General features: G+C 32.8%; 1 protein-coding gene across 6 annotated transcripts in view; it reads right to left on the reverse strand.

Moving 5' to 3' along the window:
- Window positions 1-23,760, reverse strand: part of CSMD3 (CUB and Sushi multiple domains 3) — a 1,287,556-nt gene that overhangs the window by 306,341 nt on the left and 957,455 nt on the right. For all 6 annotated transcript variants that reach the window (XM_021942876.2, XM_031650139.1, XM_031650136.1 and 3 more), the window contains 3 exons: window positions 22,990-23,181; window positions 18,797-18,923; window positions 16,570-16,772 (listed from right to left, as the gene is read on the reverse strand). In XM_021942876.2, the coding sequence (XP_021798568.2) occupies window positions 16,570-16,772; window positions 18,797-18,923; window positions 22,990-23,181 (522 nt within the window). The remainder of the gene's footprint in view (window positions 1-16,569; window positions 16,773-18,796; window positions 18,924-22,989; window positions 23,182-23,760) is intronic.

The following is a 23,760-nucleotide window of genomic DNA, read 5'->3' on the forward strand; positions in this document are numbered from 1 at the left end:
TGATTTCAGGCCACTGCTTGCATCATTTCTTCTAGATACATTCCATGTCAGAAGGAAATCTGCTACTCTGGCAGGATGGAACAAACCCAAATCTGAGCTAGCTTCACTACCAGCTGATTAAAGTGGCCTGAGGCTATCAATAAACATCAGCAGCCGTCAGGCCGTGATTATGGGCATTGGGTGAGCCTCAGTACTATGCTGGTCTGGAAGGTTGCAGGCTTTGGGTGCAATCTAGCATGATGCCAGTTACAACAGCCACAGGAATGGTCACATCACCCCTTCCCAAACTCCAGGCAGCTGAGTATGAAGAGACTCCTGTTTGAGGGAAAGAGAGGAGAGTGAGTGAAGGATCATCCTGGCAACCCAAGAAATTCTCCATGATCTCTCAAAAGTCCATCAGAAATAAGTTCATAAAAGTCCACAAGATAGTTACAGTGTAATTGGACTTAGAATATTCTCTAGTACTGAAACAGCTGAAGTGACTACAAGCTTGGGGAACTCAATAATAAATCCTGTTTGAATTTTTGAAACATTCTCTGAAGAAGGATGGGTACTAACAAGGCCAGACTGTGAAGACTGAAATAACTAACTCTATAATGCCCAGACATTGATTGACACATATCCACAAGTCTCAAGAACATTCAAGAAAATATGATCTAACCAAACAGACTAAGTCACCAGTGATTAACCTTGGAGTGACCGAGATGTGCAACATTTTGGTGAATTCAAAATAGCTAATTTGAGGAAGCTCAATGAACTTCCAGAAACTCAGATAATCAATTTAGAAGTTTATTCGAGAAATTATATATATGTGTGTGTGTGTGTGTGTGTGTGTGTGTGTATAAAATTTAAAAAATCAAATAGAAACCTACAAACCTACAGATGAAAAATACGATTGATGAACTGATGAATGCAAAAATGCATTAGAGTGTCTCAACAGCAGAATTGATTAAGCAGAGGAAATAATTCATGACCTGGAAGACAGGCTATTTGAAAATATACAATCAAAGGATTAAGAAGAATAAAGAAGGCTTACAAGATTTAGAAAACAGCTTCAAGAAGGCAAATCTAAGTGTCATTGGACTTAAAAAAGAAGTGAGAGGTAGGGATACAAAGTATATTCAAAGAAATGATAACAGAGAACATTCCAAATTTAGAGAAAAATATGACTATCCAGGTACAAAAAGGTCAAAGATCACAAAGCAGAGTCAACCAAAATAACACTATCCCAGGGAATTTAATAATCAAACTCTCAAATGTCAAGGACAAAGAGGATTCTACAAACAGCAAAAGCAAAACAAATAACATATAAATGAGCTACGATTTGGCAGTAGACTTCTCAGCAAGCTATGAGAGAGTATCATGGAATATTCAAAGTGCTAAAGGCAAAAAAATTTCTAACCAAGAATATAGTAGTGAGAAAAACTGCCTTTCAAACATGAAGGAGAAATAAAAACTCACAGACAAACAAAAGCTAAGAGACTTGATCATCATAACTGTCTTATAAGAAATGCTAGTGGGAGTCTTCTATCTGAAAGAAAGGGATGTTAATATACAGCAAGAAATCATCTGAAAGTATAAAACTCACTGATAAAATTAAGTACAAAGACAAATTCAGAATATTCTAATACTGTAATCATGGTGTGTAACACTTGTATCTTTAGTCTGAAGACGAAAAGACACATCTATCAAAAATAATAACTATAACAATTTGTTATGAGATAGACAATATGGAAATATATAAATTGATACAACAAAAAGCCTAAATATGGAGAGCAGTAGGAAATCAAAATGCAGGGCTTTATAGATTTTTCTTTGCTTGTTTCTATGCTTTTCTCTGCCACCAAACTTAAGTAGCTATTAGTTTAAAATAACTTGTTACAACTAAAAGATTTTCTTTGTAAGCCACACAGTAATCACAAAACATAGGCTTATAATAGAGAAAGTAAAAATAAAAAGCAAGGGATTCAAACATACTACCTTTGTGGTTAAGAAAATCATTTAACTCATTACTTGTTATTGGTCTATTCAAGTTTTCTATTTCTTCATGGATCAATTTTGGTAGATTTATGAGTCCAGAAATTTGTGGTTAAGAAAATCAGTTAACCACAAAGGAAGTGAAGAAGAAAGAAAAAGAGAAGTTATAAAATAACCAGAAAAAAAGTAACAAAATGGCATTAGTAAGTCCTTATCTATCAATAATGGTATTTAATGTAAATTGACTCAATTTTTAATTGAAAAACAAAGTGGCTGAATGAATTAAAAAATAAGACCCAAATTCATGCTGCCTGGAAGGAACATATTCATCTATAAGGACATGCATATATTGAGTGTGAAGGTATGAAAAAGGTATTTTATGCAAAGGGAAACCAAAAAAGAGCAAGAGTAGCTATACTTAGATAAAATAGATGGCAAGTCAAAAAACTAAAGAGATACAAAGGAACTTATTATATAATAATGAAGGGCTCAATTTATCAAGAGGGCATAACAATCATAAATATATATGTACCCAATATCAAAGTGCCCAAATATTTAAAGGAGATATTAATACAGCTAAAGGAAGAGAGAAAGAACAATACAATAATAGTGGGAGACTTCAACACTCCACAATCAGCAATGGATAGATCATCCAGACAGAAAATCAACAAAGAAACATTGGAATAAAACTACACTGCACACCAAATGGACCTACTTGACATCTTTACAAAAGATTGTATCCGGCTGCTGCAGAGTATACATACTTCTCATTAGTACCAGGAACATTCTCTGGGATAGAGCATAGGTTATGCCACAAAACAAATCTTGACAAATCCCAAAATATTTGAATCATATAAGTATCTTTTCTGACTATAATGGAATAAAACCAGAAATCAAAGACAAAAGCAACATTAGAAATTGTATAAATAACATGGAAATTAAATGACATGATCCTGAACAACCAATGGGTCAATGAAGAAATTAAGAAAGAGATTAAAATATTTCTTGAAAAAAGGAAATATAAACAAAACACCCCAAATAAAACCTAAATATACAACAAAATCAGTTCCAATTTATAGCAGGAAATACCTATAAAAAAAGTAGAAAGACTTCAAATTAACAATCTGATGCACCTCAAAGAGCTAGAAAACAATGACAAATCAAACCCCAAATTAGCAGAAGGAAAGAAGGAATAAAGATCAGAACAGGAAAAAAAAAAAAAAAAAAAAAAAAAAAAGAGTGAAAAAACACACAAAGTATAAAATGAAAACTCTTTTTTTGAAAAAATAAACTAAATTAACAATTTTTTCTTAGCTAGACTAAGAGAAAGGACAGAAGACTCAGATAAAAATCACAGGCAAAAAATGAGAGATTAAAACTGATACCACAGAAACACGAGGAATTATTAGAGACTATTATGAAGAAGAATACACAAAAAATGGGAAAACCTAGAAGAAGTACACAAATCTTTGGACACATAAATCTACCAAAATTGATCCATGAAGAAATAGAAAACTTGAACAGACCAATAACAAGCAATGAGTTGAAAGTAGTAAAAAAACAAAACAAAAACAAAAACAAAAAACAAAGAAAAAAGGCTCCCATCGATGAAAAACTCAGGACCAAATGGATTCACTGCTAAATTCTACCAAACATTTAAAGAAGACCTAATATCAATTCTAATCACACTATTTCAAAGAATTGAAGAGGAAGTACACTTCCAAACTCATTCTATGAGGCCAATTTTCTCTGATATCAAAATCAAAGACACAGCAGAAAAAGAAAACAAAGAGTCTCAACCAAATACTAGCAAACTGAACACAACAACACATTAAAAAGATCATTTACTGTGATCAAGTGGGATACATTCCTGGGATGCAAATATCATTCAACATATTCAAATCAGTGAACAGGATACATCTCATTAGCAGAATCATGGATATAAACTATATGCAGCATTTCAACAGATGCTTAAAAAAAAAAAAAAAGAAAAAAAGAAAAAGAAAAAGAAAAAAAGCTGTCAACAAAATTCAGCATCCCTTACTGATAACAGTTCTCAACAAACTGGTTATGGAAGGAATATATCTCAAAATAACAAAGGGCATATATAACAAACCAACAGCTAACATCATCCTAAATGGAGAAATGTTAATAGCCTTTTTTTCTAAGATCTGGAACAAGACAAGAATGACCACTTTTATAACTTTTATTCATCATAGTACTAAAAGTTCTGCCCAGATCCATTAAATGAGACAAAGAAATAAAAGGCATCTAAATTAGGAAGAAGTAATACTGTCCTTGTGTGCAAATGACATGATCTTATATTTAAAGGAACCTAAAGGTTCAACCAAAATGTTGTTAGAACTTATAAATAAACTCAGTAATGTGGCAGGATACAAAATCAACATACAAAACTCAGTAGCATTTTCATATGCCAATAACCAACCATATGAAAAAAATCATGAAATAAATCCCATTTACAATAGCTACAAAATATATAAAATACCTAGAAATAAATTTAACTAAAGGAGTGAAATCTCTCTACAATGAAATTTATAAAACGCTACTAAAAAAATAGGACGCAAGAAAAATGGTAAGACATTTAATGTCCATAGATTGGAAGAATTAATATTTTTATAAGGTCTGTACTACCCAAAGTCATTTACAAATTCAAAGTAATTCCTTCCAAAGTACCAATGACGTTTTCTTGCTCCCTGGCCATCTTGGCAGGTGCTCTTGAGTGGGGCCTGTCCTGCACCTAAGGCGGGAACATGGGGGCCACAAAGAAGAGGAAAACATCACTGGAGTCAATTAACTCTATACTCCAACTCATTATGAAAAGTGGAAAATATAGGCCAATATCCCAGATGAACATAGATGCAAAGAGCCTCAACCAAATACTAGCAAACTGAACACAACAATACATTAAAAAGATGCTAGGGACAAGCCAACTCTGAAGATGATCAGACAAGGCAAAGCAAAATTCATCATCCACTCTAGAAACTGCCTGACTTTGAAGAAATCTGAATTATAGTACCAAGTATTGTTGGCCAAAACTGGTATCCATCACTACAGAGGCAATAATACTGAATTGGGTACAGCATGTGGAATATACTACAGACAACACATACTGGCTATCATTAGGCTGGGTGATTCTATCATTAGAAGTATGCCAGAACATTATGGTGAAAAATAAACAATGCAAAATTTTTATTTAATAAAACTTGTCAGCGTTCATTTTTTGTTAAAAAAAGTACTAATGCCACTCTTCAGAGAAAATTTTAAAAAAATTCTAAAATTCCTATGGAATCACAAAAGATCCTGAATAATTAAAGCAATTGGAGCAAAGAGAATAAAGATAGCTTGGGGGCATCAAGCTATCTGACTTTAAAATATGCTGCAAAGTTATAGTAAACAAGACAGTGTGATAAAAATAGACATATAGACTAATGGAAGAGGAAAAATAACTCAGAAATAAATCCATACATCTACAGCCAACTCATTTTTAACAAATACACTGTGAAAGGACTTCAATAAATGGTGCTGCAGAAATTGGATATCCACACGTAGAAGAATAAAACTAGACCCCTATCTCTCACCATATACAAAACTAAAATCAAAATAGATTAAGACTTAAATGTAAGTCTTTAATCTATGAAACTACCAGAAGAAAGCATTGGGAAATACTTCAGGACATTAGTTCTGGCAAATAAGACCTCAAAATACAGACAATACAAGCAAAACTAAACGAATGTGATTATATCAAACTAAACAGCTTCTGTAAAGCAAAGTAAATAATCAACAAAGTGAAGAGATAACCTGCAGAATGGGAGAAAATATTTGCTAACTACCCATCTGACAAGGGATTAATAACCAGAATACGTAAGGAACTAAAACAACTCAATAGCAAGAAAACACAGCAAAACAAACCAAAACAAAAAAGAAACCCACAAATAATTCAATTAATAATTGAACAAATGCTTTGAATAGGCATTTTTCAAAATAAGACATACAAATAGCCACCAGGTAAATAAAAAAATGTTTAACATCACTAATCATCAGGGAAATGCGAATCAAAACCACAACAAGATATTATCACACACCAGTTAAAATGGCTACTATCAAGACAGAAAATAACATGCTGACAAAGATGCAAAAAAAAAAAATAAATAAATAAAAAAGAGGGAATGCTCATGCACTGTTGGTGTGAATGTTAATTAATGCAGCAACTATATAAAATAGTACGAAGTTTCCCTTAAAACCTAAAAATACAACTACCACATGATCCAGCATTCCCACTGCTATTTACCCAAAAGAAAGAAAATTAGTATATCAAAGAGATAATTGCACATCCATGTTTATTGCAACCCTATTCACAGTAACCAAGGTATTCAATCAACCATTATTTGATGAGTGGATAAAGAAAATGTGGTGTATATACACAATGGAATGTTACTCAGTCACAGGGCTGTGGGGAAACATAAAAACATGTCACAGTAACATTGGTGGAACTAGAGGACATTATGTTAAGTGAAATAAGCCAGCCACAGAATGACAAATATTGCATGTTTTCACTTATATATGGAAGCTAACAAAAAATTGATCTCTTGGATGTAGTGAGTCAAATGGTGGTTACCAGATACTGGGAATTGTAGCATTCCAATGGGATGAAGAGGGTACAAAAATACACTTATGTAGAAGGCACAAGTTCTATTGTTCAACAGCACAGAAGAGTGATGATAGTTAATAAGAACTTATTTTATATTTCAAAATAGCTAGAAGAGAATATTTAAAATGTACAACACAAAGAAATGATAAATGTTTGATATAATGAATATTCCAATTACTATTATTTGATAATTACATACTGTATGCATGTATCAAAATATCCCTTGTACCCCATAAATATGTACAACTATTACCTATCAATAAAATAGAGAAATAGAAAATATCTCAAGACAAATGAAACAAAAACACAATATGCCAAAATGCATGGGAAACAGAAAAAACAGGATTATGTAAGAAGTTCATAGCAATAAACATCTACATAAAAAGGAAAAATGTCTCAAATAAATAACCTAACTTTATACTTCAAGGAACTAGAAGAACAAAGAAGCTCACAGTTAGCAGAAGGAAGGAAATAATAAAGATTAAAGAAAATAGAAAAACAAAATAGAAAATAGAAAAACAATTAAAAAATAAAACTAAAGCTGGCTTCTTGAAAATCTCAACACAATTGAGATTCCCTTAGCTATTCTAAGAAAAATGAGGTAAGACTAAAATAACTAAAATCAGAAAAGAAAGAATAGTGCTACAGACATAAGAGACTACATTGAACAATTATATGATAACAAGCTGGATAATTTAGAAAAAAAAAGTGGATAAATTTATAGAAATATACAGGCTATCAAAACTAAATCATAAGAAATAGAAAACCTGAACAGACTCATTACTAATAGGGCCACTTAAGCAGTATTTTAAAATCTGCCAACAAAGAAAAGCCCATGACCAGATGACTTCACTGGTGAATTCTACCAAACGTTTAAATAAGAATTAATTTCTATCCTTCTCAAACTCTTCCCACCCAACCCCACAAATTGAAACAAACAAAACAAAACCAAAAACAAACAAACAAAACATTTCCAAACTCATTTTGTAAAGGCAATATTCCCTGATACCAAAGCCAGAAAAATACACCACAAGAAAAAAGAAAAAAAAAAAAAAAAATTAGAGATCAATATTTCTGAAGAATATATGTGCGAAAATCCTCAACAAAATACTAGTAAACTAAATCCAACAGCATATTAAAATGTTAAAAGGATCATACACAATGTCCAAGTCAGATTTATTCCTGGGACAGACAGATAGTTCAATATATAAAAATCAATTATTTTCATACACCATATTAACAGAATAATGGATTAAGATCACATGATCACATGATAATTTCAATAGATGCAGAAAAGGCATTTGACAAAATTAAATACCTTTTCATGCTAAAAAAAAAATCCTCAATGCATTAGGAATAGAAGAAGAAAAATGTTTCAACATAATAAAGGCCATATATCAAAAACCCACAGCTAACATTGTACTGTTTGGGAAAATAAAAATAAAAAATAAAAAAATAATAAAACCTGAGAACTTTTCCTCCAAGATCAGGAATAAGTTAAGGATGCTCACTTCCCACTCCTATTGAGCATAGTACTGCTAGTCCTGGTTACAGCAGTTAAGGTAAGAAAAAGAAACAAAAGGCCTCCAAACTGGAAAAAAAAAAAATAGGTAAAATAGTATCTGTTGGCAGATGACACAATCTTTTATATAGAAAATCCTAAAGATTTGTTGAAAAAAATTGTTGGAACTAATAAATTCAATAAAATTTCAGGATACAAAATCAACATGCAAAAATCAATTGTGTTTCTACATACACTAACAATGAACTATCTAAAAAGGATACTCAGAAAACTATCTAATTTAAAATAATCTCATAAAGAATAAAATACTCAGAAATAATTTAACTAAGGAGGTGACAGACTTGTATACTGAAAACTATAAAACATTAATGAAAGAAATTAAAGATGCAAACAAATGGAAGAACAGCCTCTGTTCATGGATTATAAATAGAAAAAAAAAACATTTCTACAATTCACATGAACCCAAAAATAACCTGAATACCAAATCAATTTTGGAGAAGAATAACAAAACAGAAGGCATCAGATCTCCTGATTTCAAATATATATTACCAAAGTACAATAATCAAAACTGCATGGTACTGGCATAAAGAGAGACATATAGAACAATGGAAGAGAATAGAGAGACCAGAAATAAATCTATGAAAGGGTAACAGGTCTGCACCTTAAGACAAGGAAACAAAAAGGCGTGGGAAGATGGGCAGGGGTACCAGGAATGCACAAAGGGGAGAGTATAGTTTCCCTGACAAATGGTATTTAGAAAATTGGATATCCACAAGCAAAAAATGAAATTAGATCCTTATCTTACAGTATACACAAAAATCAACTCAAAATGGATTAAAAGCTTAAACACCAGATCTTAAGCTGTAAAACTTCCAGAAGGAAAAAAAAAAAAGAGAGAAGAAAGCTTTATAACGTTGGTATTCACAATGATTTCATGGACATGACACCAAAGGCATAGATGACGAAAACAAAAATAAACGAGCAGGAATGCAACCAACTTAAAAGCTTCTGTACAATCAACAAGGGTGAAATGGCAACCTATGGAAGGGGAGAAAATATTTTCAAGTCATACATGTAATAATAGATCAACATCCAAAATACGTAGGGAACCTCTACACCTCAATAGCAAATGACTGATATAAAACAGTCAAAGGTCTTGAATAGGCATTTCTACAAAAAAGGCATACAAATGGACAACAGGTATATGAAGAAATGGTTAACATCACTAATCATCAAAGAAATGCAAATTAAAATCTCAGTAATATATTACCTCGTACCTGTCAGGAGGGTTATTATTTATACAAAAGATGTTGGCAAGAATATGGAGAAATAGAAACTCTTACATGCTATTGTTGGGAATGCAAAATGATGCAACCACTATGGAAAACAGTATGAAGTTTCCTCAAAAAAAGTTAAAAATGGAACTATTTTACAATCCAATAATCCCATTTCTAGATATTTATACTAAATAATTAAAATGAGGATCTTGAGGAGGTATTAGTACTCCTAAGTTCATTGCAACATTATTCACTATAGCCAAGATGTTGAAAACAACTTAATTGTCTAATGACAGATTAAGAAAATATGGCAAAGACACACAATGAATACTATTTGGTCTTTAAAAGAAGGATTCTGCAATATTCAGCAACATGAGCGAACCTTGAGGACATTATGCTAAGTAAAATAAGATAGTCACAGAAATACAACTACTGCATGATTTCACTTATATGAGGTATCTAAAATAGTAAAATTAATAGAATCAGAGTGTGAAATGTTTTTTTCCAGGGGCTTGGGGGAAATGGGATATAAGAGTTACTAATCAACTGGCATAGTGTTTCAATTTAGCAATATAAGTAAGCTTTAGGGACCTGCTATACAGAGTTGTACCTAGGCCAAAATAATGTACTCTGCACCTAAAATTTTGCTTAAAAAGTAGATCTTGTGTTAATTGTTCTTATCACAGTAAAATAAATTGAAATAAAAATAATGTGGCTGTTGAAAGTACTCTAAAATGATTAAAACATATTTAATATATCAGGTAGTTTAAAATGATGAAGATGTATTTAATGCATTATTATGGCTTCAAATAACCATTCAATTATAATTCATATTTGGCATATATTAATAAAACTGCCTTCTTCACTAGCCTATAAAATGTAAACATGATACACAAAATAATAGTGTTTCACTTAATTCAATATTTTACTAATTTCTGTTCACACAGCTATAAATGATCAGTGCATGATTTTCTCTCTTAAAGTTTTATCACTTACCTAAATAAGTTTTATTGAAATGGGATCATGGCTACTCCCTGCTTCTTAAAAAAAAAAAAAAAAAAATGTTTCTGGATGTATGAAATTCTTGGATTTACAAATAGTAATTTAAAAACTACTCTGGATCATTTTCTGCTATTTGTTTTGGTTTCGTTTCAACTTTCACAGGGATTGGTTTTCGTAGAATCCTTGCTGATCTCTGCTTGGGTGTTTCTTTACAGCACCTTCAGTAGAACTGACTTTCCTTTTGGACATCTTAGTGGATATCAGCTTTCTTAAGAAATAAATGTTCAGTACATACTTTTTCATTAAACATTTACTTTTTAAAATCTCATTGCTGCCATAAAGGTCTATTGCAAGATAATTAAAAAATGTTCATGATAAAGTAATTAGTTCCAAATTTACACAATAAAATAAACAGCATATATACTCGTGGCATGAGTATTCAGACTACTGCTCAGTCTGTATTTCTACACATACTTCAAGAAGACATGTTTCTCATATTTCCACCTAATCTTGCCAATTCATGGCCTGGCAGTCTTATGTATCATTCAAACCACAATACATACAGTAGCATAACTATCTGTTTATACAAAATATCAGGGCAACAATGTGAAATGCTCCTCCTAGCCAGGCACGGTGGCTCAGGCCTGTAATCCCAGCACTTTGGGGGGCTGAGGTGGGTGGATCACAAGGTCAGGAGATCGAGACTACCCTGGCTAACATGGTAAAACCCCGTCTCTACTAAAAATACAAAAAATTAGCTGGGCATGGGGGTACATGCCTGTAATCCCAGCTACTCAGGAGGCTGAGACAGGAGAATTGCTTGAACCCGGGAGGCATAGGTTGCAGTGAGCCAAGATCGTGCCACTGCACTCCAGCCTGGGTGACACAGCGAGATTCCATCTCAAAAAATAAATAATAAAAATAAATAAATAAATGCTCCTCCCACCACCATCTAGGGTCAGAATGGGTGACCTGTTCAGTCTAAGAATGTTTCATTTTATCTATAAGTGTCCTACATGCTATCCATGAAAGGTAAGTGTTAATTACCTAGCATCTGGAAAAAGTTGAGAAATAGATACAAGTTATTATGGCAAAAAAACACAACTACTTTTGCACCAACCTAATAGTATTTGTCTTTCAGATGTAACCATACATTATAATTACTGAGCACTGCAGACTTATGTCACAAAGCAGAGATCTAATAAATACACTGTGGTTTATTTTAATGAACCATTAATAGTCATATTTTGTTAAAAAGGGAAAATACAGGATAAATGTCAAAACAGTCAGAATGCCAGGACAACAGACATAAATGAGGACTGTCCTGAGCAAACCAGGGAAGAGCAGTACATATGTGGAAATAAGTAATTCTGTCTAGTAGTTCATTGCTACTAGAAGTAGCATTTAACCTAGGCCCTGGAAAATGACTAAAAATGTACAAATTTTGAATGTAGGCACAAGGGTTTCAGGAATATGGAAGAGAGTTTGCAAAGCAGTAGAAATGTGCAATGATATTGTCCTTTCAGAACAATTTAATTAGACCTCTGGATGTATATAAATGAATAGTGAGGAGTGAAGCTGGCAGGCAGGTTGGGGCATATTCTGGAGGCTTTAAATATTATGCCAAAGTTTTGAGTTTAGATCTGTGTGGCCATTAAATAATTTTCAACAGAGAAGTGATGTCTAATTTTGTATTTTGGAAAGATCAATCAGGCAGAAATGTGGAGAAAAGTTTGGTTGGAGCGACAAAGAAATGAGGGGCTAGTCGACTGTTGGAGCAGTGCAGGGAACAATAAGGATGAGAACAAAGGCAGGGGCACCAAGCAATCGGTTAAAGCTGGGGAACTTCAACATCTCATGGCTAAGGGATCTATTTGCTTGAGATTTTTTCAGCAATATTAGCTATGGTCCTCAGCATTTTGTATTACACAGCAGGGGAAGATTCTTAACAGAGAAGTCAAAGAGTGAAGAGCATAGAAAATGCTCTGTCAAAATCTACTATTCTGTGGGCAAATGACAGCATGATACCCAATGATATCCTCCCTGGGGAACTAAAGTGGAATGAAACAGGCAAATTAAAATGTAAGCAGAGGATATAGAAGCTGACTGCTGAGAAGTGAGGACAGCACATACGACAGCATGAAGTGGCAATGTTAGACTTAAGTAGCTCTGATTAAGCAAAAGTGCCTTGCAGACAATAACACCAAGAGATAACGCAACAGACTCTACAAAGGATGAATGGATCATGAAATAAAAGTCATGAGGCCGCCGATAGTGGCTTGATGATTATAAAGTTGGTCTGTGACCTACATTTCTGTTAAATTCACTTTGCACCAAGCTTGGGGAAATACGTATCACCTGTTATATTCATTGGTGAAGACTGTTCTGCTACTATTGCCTGATTTATTATTTTTAATTAATTATTTTGACTTTCAATGGACAGCTATTTGCTCAAAAGAAGAATGGAATTAAATTGTACTCATCGAGGAAGGGGGGCTCAAATAAAATCTGACAATTAAAATGACAATACTTCCTGATTGTGTAGGAGCATCCTGGTTTGTGCCTATTGCTGAGCTTAGTTTTTATTAGCACTTGCTTTTGATCTCTGAAATACCTTAAGTCTGGATAGTAAATTATATTATTACCCTGTACAAAATTTTTGTTCTATATAGACATTTAAAGAGACAAAGGTGTTCATGATATTAATATATTTGGGGGAGCAAAGGCATCATAATAAAAATACCACTACCAGCCTGGCCAACATAGTGAGACCTCATCTCCACACACACAAAAAAATAAAAATTAGTGAAGCGTGGTGCACACCTGTAGTTCTAGCTACACAGGGGGGCTGAGGTAAGAAGATCGCTTGAGCTCAGGAGGTTGAGGTTGCAGTGAGCTGTGATTGTGCCACTGCACTGCACCCTGGCTGATAGAGCAAGACCTTGTCTCAAACAAAAACAAACAAACAAACAAACAAACAAAAAACAACCAAAAAACTTCTAGAACAATGAATTGCTACATTGTTTATACTGATCTTCATTTGGAGAAAAAGAAATACAACCAGTGGAACGACTCTTTCGCATGAGCTAGAATAGTAAGAAAATACTTTACTGAAAAGGGATCTTGGCGCAGAACCTGGAAGGATGAGCAGAATTTAAGCACAAGGGAGCAGAAGTAACACTAAAGCAAAAAGAAGGTTTGGTGATGGAAAGCAGCAGAGAGACAGAGAGAGAGACAGTTTGTGTGTGGGGGTGTGTGTGTGTGTATGAAATTAAGAGTTGCTTGAGTTAATGAAAACATGAGTTTGAGAATTAATTGGTGATAAATATGTTTAATACCTGGTTCTTAATAGACTCTCCTAGGCTGAATGAGTGAAATGGATGAACATATGAGCTAGTGGATAGGATGAAATAGATTTATCTAGGGAAGAAGAATTTAGGTAAGGCACTGAAGTGGCAAACATGAACCCATGAGCCAAGTTTGACCCACAGTAGTTGTTTAGTGGCCTATAGTCCATTTACATTCTCTTTAATATTGCTTGTATACTTTAGAAACTAGACGAGTTTAGATACAATTTCTTATTTGAAATTCCACTTTAAAAATTTCCTGTCTTCCTACAGGGCAAAATGCCTACAGCCAGAGAGGGCATCTGTCCATTTCAAATGGGCATGTATGTACTCCAGCTTTCCCTCATTTCTTCTCACTTTTTCACTTATATTTCATCTCCTTTTTCAGATTGGTACCTTTGATGTGGTGCTGGGAATGATAATCCGGAAACCAAACTGATTAAAATGTAGAACTCCATTGCGACTAATAATATATAACTGAAAACTTTCTATTCCCTCTGGCATAATTAATGCATGTATCTAGAATAATAATACTGTAATAATAACTGCTAAGCATTTAGTATGTACAAAGCATGATATTAATCTCCTTTCAGACATATGAGTTTGAGTTATCACTCCAGGCATCTGCTAGTTGTATGATCTTGAACAAATTAACTGACTTTCTGAACATTAACGTATTTCTTTGGGCAATGAGAATGATAACCATATCTTATATGGCTTTTGTGAGAATTAAATGAGATTATGTATATAAAGCATTTAACTTAATTCTTGGCACCCATCAAGACTTCATTCATGAAAAGAATATTTTCCCATTTGAAATCTGAACACTTGAAAAGCTATGTAAGCATATATTCTGGAAAAGATCTCTAACCAAGAGGCTAATTTTTCATTCACAATATAGTAATCATCAATGTAACTTTATTTCAATAGGTTGGTTTTAAGGCTCAGATCAAATTTCTATCCATCTTAAAAGAATCTTATGAAGGTAGAGTTATTAAAGTTCTAGTATGAAATATATTGTTTCCATAACTTTAATGTGCCCTACAAATATAATCAATATAAAAATGTACTGCTAATTTCACAGATTATCTACAATAAAAATTCCCAGAAATGCATGTGAAATAGCATGTTTCCACTTAACCAGATAAGATTGAGTGCAAAGTGTAAATTGCATTTGTAAACACTGAGCCTGAGACACCTTTTCATATTACTGTATGCAGATATTTAATCGCAATAACAATTTAAGTGGAAAACACTATGTATTACTGATCTAAAGTAAAAGTAGGAATTGTTTGTTGCTAAACTAAAATAGAAATAACTAAAATTAAACCACTCTCTGACAAATTGTTCCCACTTAAAAAAATATAAACAGTAGAGATTAGAATATACAAATATGAAGAATATTTTATTGGTAAATATTTTGTAATTGGGAGAAATTTATATTCACCTATTATATGATTATTTTCTTACTTTAGTCCCTTTTCTCAAAATACGTATTTAAAGTGCAAATTTAAAGATATTAACTTTTCAGTTTATACCTCCCTTTCACATGAGCTTGGGTCATACAGTACAAAATAATTCATTTGTGTTAATAGGTCAAATAATTGTTTTCCATAAACAAAAAGTCAGCCAAGAGAATTGTTTGACTGTATAATTGTTTCCCTAAAATGGTATATTTTGTTGGCACTGATTTCAAAAGTCCTTCATGCTTTTTAAAATTATTTGTATTATTTATTTTCAAGACATTTCAATGTTACATTTATTTATGTAAAAATAATAGTTCATTAGGTACCAGCTATCTACTCAATACCAAATACTGTGCACACATGATTCTGTTACATTTAATAACTTATTTATGAGATGAGCATTGTTATTCCTATGTCAATTAGAAAACCCAGTATCAGGTCACTAGGTAAGGTGCCGAAAATTAGCAGTTAGTAAGGAGCCAGAATTTGAATTCTGACACATTTGAAGAGTACTGGTTTGCACTCTCATAGTTGATCATAGAAACGTTGATACATTTCTGTTAATAGGATTTTTTAAGACTATACAGATAAAAAAATCTATTAGATAATTTTCTCAAAGAGATAATGTGTATTAAAAAGTTAAAATAATATTTTAAAATTTTAAGATTGTATTCATTTTATCCATCAACTAAACTAACATTTCTTTTACAGAACACATGTATTTAGTCACTTAGCAGTGCCATGAGAAGAAAAAAATTAACAAGACAAGAACACTGGTAATTACTTACAAGGAATGCTATTTCATTGTCATATTATTGTTATAGAAAATCTTTAATTTAAAAGCTGTATGAAATATTTTGTCAAAGATATCTGCGAATATATAATTAAGATATTTAAAGAATAAAATAACAGTAAAAATGTAGGGTTGTATTTTTTTTGTAATAGCAAGTATTCATTTCCTTCCTCATCTACAAAACTTCATATTTTAAAACTTTCACTTTTACAGTATTTCCAGATTATAAGCTTTTGTGATGTAATTTTTTTAGCTGAGTAATTTTAACACCACTTTAACTTTAAGAATAAATGGTTTTACAAGTGGAGAGAAGTTTCAATAATTAATATTCAGAGTTAATTGTATTACCTTTTTCCCATGTATATTTTACCTTTGCTGCAGAGATACAGGAAGAGCAGAAGCATAAATATTTAAAATTATTAAAATTTTAAAGTTAAAAATTTGAACAGTCAAGTTAACATGACTATTTACATCACCTTCCTATTTTGCAGTAAGAAACGTTTTGAAAGAACTTACTTGAAAACTGAATTGCAAATCCAGATTTGCTAATATAAAAATCCGTGTCAAACTGGATGGTTACTATGTTGAGGGTGCTATGAATTCCTTCAGGAATAAGAGATCCACTAATTTCCTTTAAAAGCATCTCATTTTCTGGTGGACCATCCCAGACTCGGAGTATATCATGTGATGCTTCCGTATCAAAAGCAAGAAACTGCAAGCTGTGGGAGAACCATATTTCTCTGTTTACTTTAAACAAGGATTCAATTTTAAATAAAAAATAGAGCAAATGTGCATTGTGCCTTTTATTAGATATTCTTTTTTGCTATGTGATAAAAATGAATTATGTAAACAGCATATATTCTTAATATATTTTTCTTGAGAAGTATACTTTGTTTCTTTAAAATATTATTAAATACACCATTACATCACCTTTGCAAATTGTAGAAACTTCAGGCGTACATTCTTTCTTGTGTTCATGAATTTAACCGGGGCAACAGCAGGGGACATTTATAGACAATCTTCTACATGTTAGGCACTGTGCAAAATGCATTACATATATTTTGTTTAATTGTTATAATGACCCAATGAAGTAGGAATAATTTTTATCTCGATTTTACAAATATGGCAGATGGAGTTTAGATAAATGAAATAATTGCCCGAAGAGTGGCATAATCACAAATTGAACTCAAGTTATCTGATTCTACAGTGCACACTTTTATCACAGTTCTATGTTAAATCTATTGTGTTTTATGTTTAATCTAGACAAAATTAGAATCGGGTACTTTTTGTGCTTGGTGCAAAATTTAGAAATCTAATTATATCAACATGCTCAACTCTACATACAATACATTTATGTTTGATACATGAATCATTACAGCTTTAAATTTGGGCTGCAATTTAATATGAAGCAATGTTTAATTTTTAGAAACTGCAGAATTCTCTTGAATTTATTACTTTCAAGTTTAATAATTCTAATATTTATATAAAGCAAGGCATGACTTAGACTAAAGAAAAATAAACTGAGGATGATACAGTGTAGTATGTTTTGAGTTTGCACATTGCCTTGCAAAAATAATGTACCAACTCATCCATCAATGCATAGGAGTGTACCACCTAGAAGCTTGTCTGAAGTTCCATTTTATATAAATAGAATTTATATTACTACTTTATGTAAGTGTAATTCTCAAGTTTTAAAGTTATTGTTTGTTATTGAAAACACACTAGCCGGGCGCGGTGGCTCAAGCCTGTAATCCCAGCACTTTGGGAGGCCGAGACGGGTGGATCACGAGGTCAGGAGATCGAGACCATCCTGGCCAACACGGTGAAACCCCGTCTCTACTAAGAAATACAAAAAACTAGCCGGGCGAGGTGGCGGGCGTCTGTAGTCCCAGCTACTCGGGAGGCTGAGGCCGGAGAATGGCGTGAACCCGGGAGGCGGAGCTTGCAGTGAGCTGAGATCTGGCCACTGCACTCCAGCCTGGGCTACAGAGCGAGACTCCGTCTCAAAAAAAAAAAAAAAAAAAAAAAAAAAAAAACAAAAAAAAGAAAACACACTAAGTAGCTCATATGTCAAGGATGATTCTAGCCAAAGCTGCATAGCAAGGCTGGGACTGAGAGCCTGTGATAGCTATGAAAGTCAGACTGGTGTTGATTTCAGTTACTTATATCTAAAAGGCAGCAGCAATGTGAAGAACTCTGCAGAAAAGGGAAATCTAACATGATTACAGGGGCAGAGAGCAGGTGTTTCACAAATGTGTTTAGGGACAAGGACAACAGGAAATGGTATTCAGTCCCCTTCTATTCTTATTTCTCCTAATTGTTAATGAGGTTGCACTAGGGTAATAATCTGCATAACTCTGTATATCAGTCAAAATGGGCCAGGAGTAGTGGCTCACACCTGTAATCCTAGCACTTTGGGAGGCAGGGGAATTGCTTGAGCTCAACATTCTGAGATCAGCCTGGTCAACATAGTAAGATCTCGTTTCTACAAAATACTTAAAAATTAGCCTAGCCTGGTAGCACATGACTGTATTCCCACCTACTGGGGAGGCTGGGGTGGGAAGATCATTTGAGCTGGGAGGAGGAGGTTGCAGTGAGCTACTGCCTTACAGTCTGGGTGACAGAGAGAGATTCTGCCTCAAGAAAAAAAAAAAAAATGAAACAAATGGATATTAATTTTATATAGGGGTTGGTCAAGTACTTCAGATGCCCTAGTAATGTTGAGAAAATGTAATTCATTTACCTGACAATATTTCCAGGATCTACCTCAATCATCCACATGCAACGCAGATTATTGTCATATGGAAAAGGATAGCCAGGAGATAAGATTCTTCCTGATGATTCTCCTTTAAAACGACCTCCACATTCAGCTGATAAAAAATAATAAAAATTTAAGCCACAATTTAATGCCAATCTTTTCAAAACAATTACAAATTTCTCATGAGTGTACAAAAGAATACTAATTTCCTTTCTTTAAAGTATAAACTTTTAAAGTATTAATTGAAGCAAGAATATATAATGCAATCAAGTAATAATAGAGTCTCAAGTTAGATCACAGAAAAGACAATAAAACAGAAACCTACTTATACAATTAAAAAAAAGACACACTCAAAACTTCTGAGATAGGATTCCAAACATTTTAAGATGTGTTGTTAAATAACGATAATTTTAAAAGGGAAACAGATGGCAAGTCGCTCACTGCTAGCGAATTGCTGGCTGAATAATTCATCATCTTTCTACCCCACCTTTGAGAAAAACTAATCTTTACTGCAGTCCCTCAGGCCTTCTAAATTTCATTGTCCTTTTATTTCCCCTTTAAATCATTTTAAACCCTTTCCCTTTTACTCTCCCAAAAGTCAAAGTGACATTTTTTATTAGATTCCTTACTTTAGTAAAATCTAGTTAGGTTTTGATTTAATATGGTCTCTAATTTTTATAAAAATTATGAAACTAAGAACGTAAGTATTATCATGCAATATAATTAAAATTTTATATTTTAGGGGATTCCTTCTCCATTTTAATACTATTTAATACTATTGTGATAACTAGAGTGATTTTACATCAGTGAACAACCTAGAAAGAGTCTCTGTACTAGAAAAGAGAGAACTAAGTATTTTGGTTAGCATATTGCTCTACATCTTTAAACCCTAGAAAAAAGGAAAACACTGTGGAATGCTTTATACATTTGAATCTTTGGTGATACTTCTTGTTATTAGGCACTTGTGTATGAGAAACCTCCCCTTATGGCCTTCCCAGCTCCGTTTGTCAGAGTTTTTAACACAAGTTACTCCGTTTTGATTCGGACAACTTTCCTATTATCTTAGATTAAATAACTGAATTAAACTTTTTATTTTTGGTAATAATAATTATTAATATTATTAGACCAAAGAAGGTCAAAGCAGGAAAATTTTAGCATTTGAAAGAGACCTAATAACACTAGAATCTAATGGCTCAAATTTGTAGGCTGCATATATGTTAACTTGTTTCAAAAATTTTAGATACTATATTGCACCACACTGTGATGGATAGTTTTATGTGTCAAGTTGACTGGGCTATTAGCGCCAGTTACTTAATTAAATACTTATCTAGGTATGAAGCTATTTTATAGATATGGATAACATCTACACTCAGTTGACTTGTAGGCCTCATTCAATAAATTTGAAGACCTTAAGAGCACAATTAAGTTTCCTGGGGGGTGGAAAAAAAGAAATTCTTTCTCAAAGTTTCAGCAACTCTGGCCTCAGTTTCTAAGCTATTAATTTGCCCTATGGATTTTGGACTTATCAACCCCCCACCATTGCATGATTCAGTTCCTTAAATTAAATAAAGCTCTATAGATAGACAGATGGATAGGGAAGATGGAGAGAGAGAAAAAAAGAGAGAGACAGAGACAGAGAGAAAGAGAGATATCCTATTGGTGCTGTTTCTCTGCAGAACCCTGACTGATATACCCATGGAGGGCTAAGGGAATATTATCTTTTATTGCAACATTAATTTAATCTAATTCATAATAACACCCTCGGGAGATTTTTAAATTAAAAAGATATTAGTATTTAAGATGTTATCACCATTTATGGTTTTTCATTTTTTTTCTAACAAAAATCCTGTTGGACAATCTGTAAACATAATTGTATTAATTCACTTTTCATCATTTATTTATGATTTATCACTGTTTGGGACATACATTTAATTTAAGAACAGAGTTGATACTTGTTCTTCTAGATTAATTTATAGTCAATTGTAGTATTTTGTACTATATTGCATCCTGAACTTAAATATAGCTGTTTCCCCCCAAATTTCTTTGTTGTAAAATATTGCTTGGCATTTTGACCTCAAAAGAGCCAGTGTCATATGCTGTAGTACTGGAGTTCATATTCTGAGTAAAACTTATGTTTGCAGAATAAAATGAAATACAGTGTTTAAAGAAGAGATACAGGTTAAATCCTTCCAGCTATGGTGCATCAAAAACTAATTTTTGTTTGATCAACGAATTAGCTTCAGAAACATAATTACCTACAAATAATCCAAATAATTAAGAAAAGTTTCCTTATTTGACTGAGGCTAAGACATAGTTGTAGTAGATATTTAAGGTTAATGAGCACAGGATATTATAACCATAGGCCAAGTGTTAAAGCTATTAATCACTGCCAGTAGAGAACACCATCTAAAATAGAATTTCATCTTCGGTTATCATCAAATTATTCAGTATCACTCAACATATGTCCAACTGTTTATAGCTGCTAAATTTATTTGATCATCTATCATTAGAATTTTATTTAAAAAGATAGATTACCCTACCCATGAAATCTTGCACAATATCAAGTCAAAATGTTTTGATTTTGAGTATTCGTAAACATAAAATGCATTGATTTGTTGCAAACATAATTAAAACCTTCTGGTCTCAGACTAAATGTCCTTCCATTTGTATAAAATCTTTCCAAAAAGTAGAGAATGTCTTCAACTTGATTCAACACATGTAAAAATATATATATACATTTAATGTATTTGTTTGTGGTTTTAATTTTAAAAATAGCATGGCCAGTCAATATTTATATGTATATGGTATTGTGCTATTAAACTCTTAATGCTTTTCTGAACATATTTCATAATCACACAACAGAGAATTAATCAGTAGTACATTTTTCTCATAACCAGTGACAATGGGCTGATTATTGATCATATTCCAGGTTTTGGCAATTTAATTTGATTATTATTTTAGGTATCGCCCGCACAATCTGTCCAAAATTCAGATGCCGTCTGAAAGAAAGAACTGTGATTGCATTTTAGTTAAATAAAAACACGTTTGTTTTCTGCATGAATCAATGTTTTAATAAACCAACAGAGGTCTCATAGCATCAAAAGCACTACACAATTAGTTACAAGGCCTATAATAACTAGAATTTCGTATTTTCTATTTGTATTCTAGCAAGTTTTATGGCAATTCCTATGTTGACCATATCAAAAAAAAAATGATAGAAATATTCTACTTTTGTCAAAAGGTTCAGGTCTTAAAAGGTAAGTCAAATTGCACATTAAATATGTGCGGTTTTTTGTATATCAATTATACCTCAATACAACTGCTAAAAATAAAAGATTTGAGTCAATTTTATCCATGTAGGCATGACACAGAATGGATTTCTGCCTCTATAAATGCCATCAAAAAAGAAAAGCTGAAGAATCACTGCATATTTGTTCCCTGCTGGAGAGTTAGTGTTTTGCTACAAAGTTGTTTTCCTTTGTTGTCCTAGTATTCCAATCTCACACCTATTTGGTCTTTGGAGCAGAAAAGAAAAAAGAGAAAAAGAGAGGTCTCTATCCACACCTGTCAATATTTATCTATCTACCTTCCTGCCTACCCATCTATGCATTAACTAATCTGCAAGATGGTAGGAATAAAACGGTATCCCAGCTATGTAAAGAAGACAAAAAATGATCGTTCTTTAGCTTCATAAAGGCAATATATCTTATGTTACTCTCACATTCCTTTTCCTATTGAAATTGGTTGTTATGCTGTACATGCATGAGAAAAGAGAATAGGTTACTGTTTTCTCTAATCCACCTTGATTCCACAATGTGTAATACTTTTGTAAATTAAAAATCTGGCCAATGCAATTCAATAAATGTGAGTGATTAAAATTCTTAACATTTTAGTAACGAGTTCAATTTTATGTCAAGGTAGCAGAAATAAAATGACTTCGAAGAGACCATATTGTCCCCCACAAACTATAAGATTATGGGAGGAATAATGAATAAAGTTATGAAAAGTATCTTTTCATTTTCCATTAATTTTCTTTTGACAAATTGAAGCTATGAGTTCATTAATTTCCTTATATAAAGTGTTAGTTGTAGGAGAACAGAGAGAATTTCTTAAAAATGCAAAGAATTTGATAAAGTTTTCACAGAAATATTCAGTGAAAATCTATGAGAGTATCCTACCAATACAGGAAGGCAGAGGATAGTCCCATGCCCTTCTCTCCCCTGTCATGCACTTGAGAAGGCTACTTCCGTGGAGAGTGTAGCCTGGATTGCATCCGTAAATGATGGTGCTACCAGCAAAGTGGCCTTGGTCACTGATCTTGTATCCAAATTGTGGAATGCCAGGATCTTCACAGTGTGAGAGTTCAAAACCTGGGAGAAAAATATAAATTGATTAAAGGCAAAATTTAGGAGGAGAGTTTAAATCTATACAAATCATTCCTTTCCTTTATTATTTTTGATGATTACATACTTATTCCTAGTCATATTACCTATCATACAACAACCACACAGACCTTTTTTTCTTGAAAATTAAAATTTGTTGTGTTTTTGAAGTTTATCAGTGATACCCCATAGTCTATATAATTACATGGCTTGTGGTATTAAGCTTCCTGTTTGTTTCAAGTGATTTAGAATTGATAGTAGATTCTGAGTGATACTGTGATATAAGAAGAAGTGTATATTTGTCCTTTATCCTTGATTCCTGGCACAGAGCTCCTAAAACTCTTGGAATTTCTTGAGTGATAAGGGTGAGAGTACAGTTTTTGCTATTTATAATAAGTCATCCATACCTGAGTTTCTAAAATGAAGTTCTTCCTGGAGGATGGGGGCTGATCGCCAGAGAAACCCATCATATGATTAGAAGGTTGTGTTGGAACTTTTCATAGCCAGGTCATATACATACATCTCCATGGAGGGGAGAAGAACTGAAGGTTGAGTCAATTACTGAGG

This window comes from Papio anubis, chromosome 8 (assembly GCF_008728515.1).
Source record: "Papio anubis isolate 15944 chromosome 8, Panubis1.0, whole genome shotgun sequence".
Lineage (NCBI taxonomy): Eukaryota > Metazoa > Chordata > Mammalia > Primates > Cercopithecidae > Papio > Papio anubis.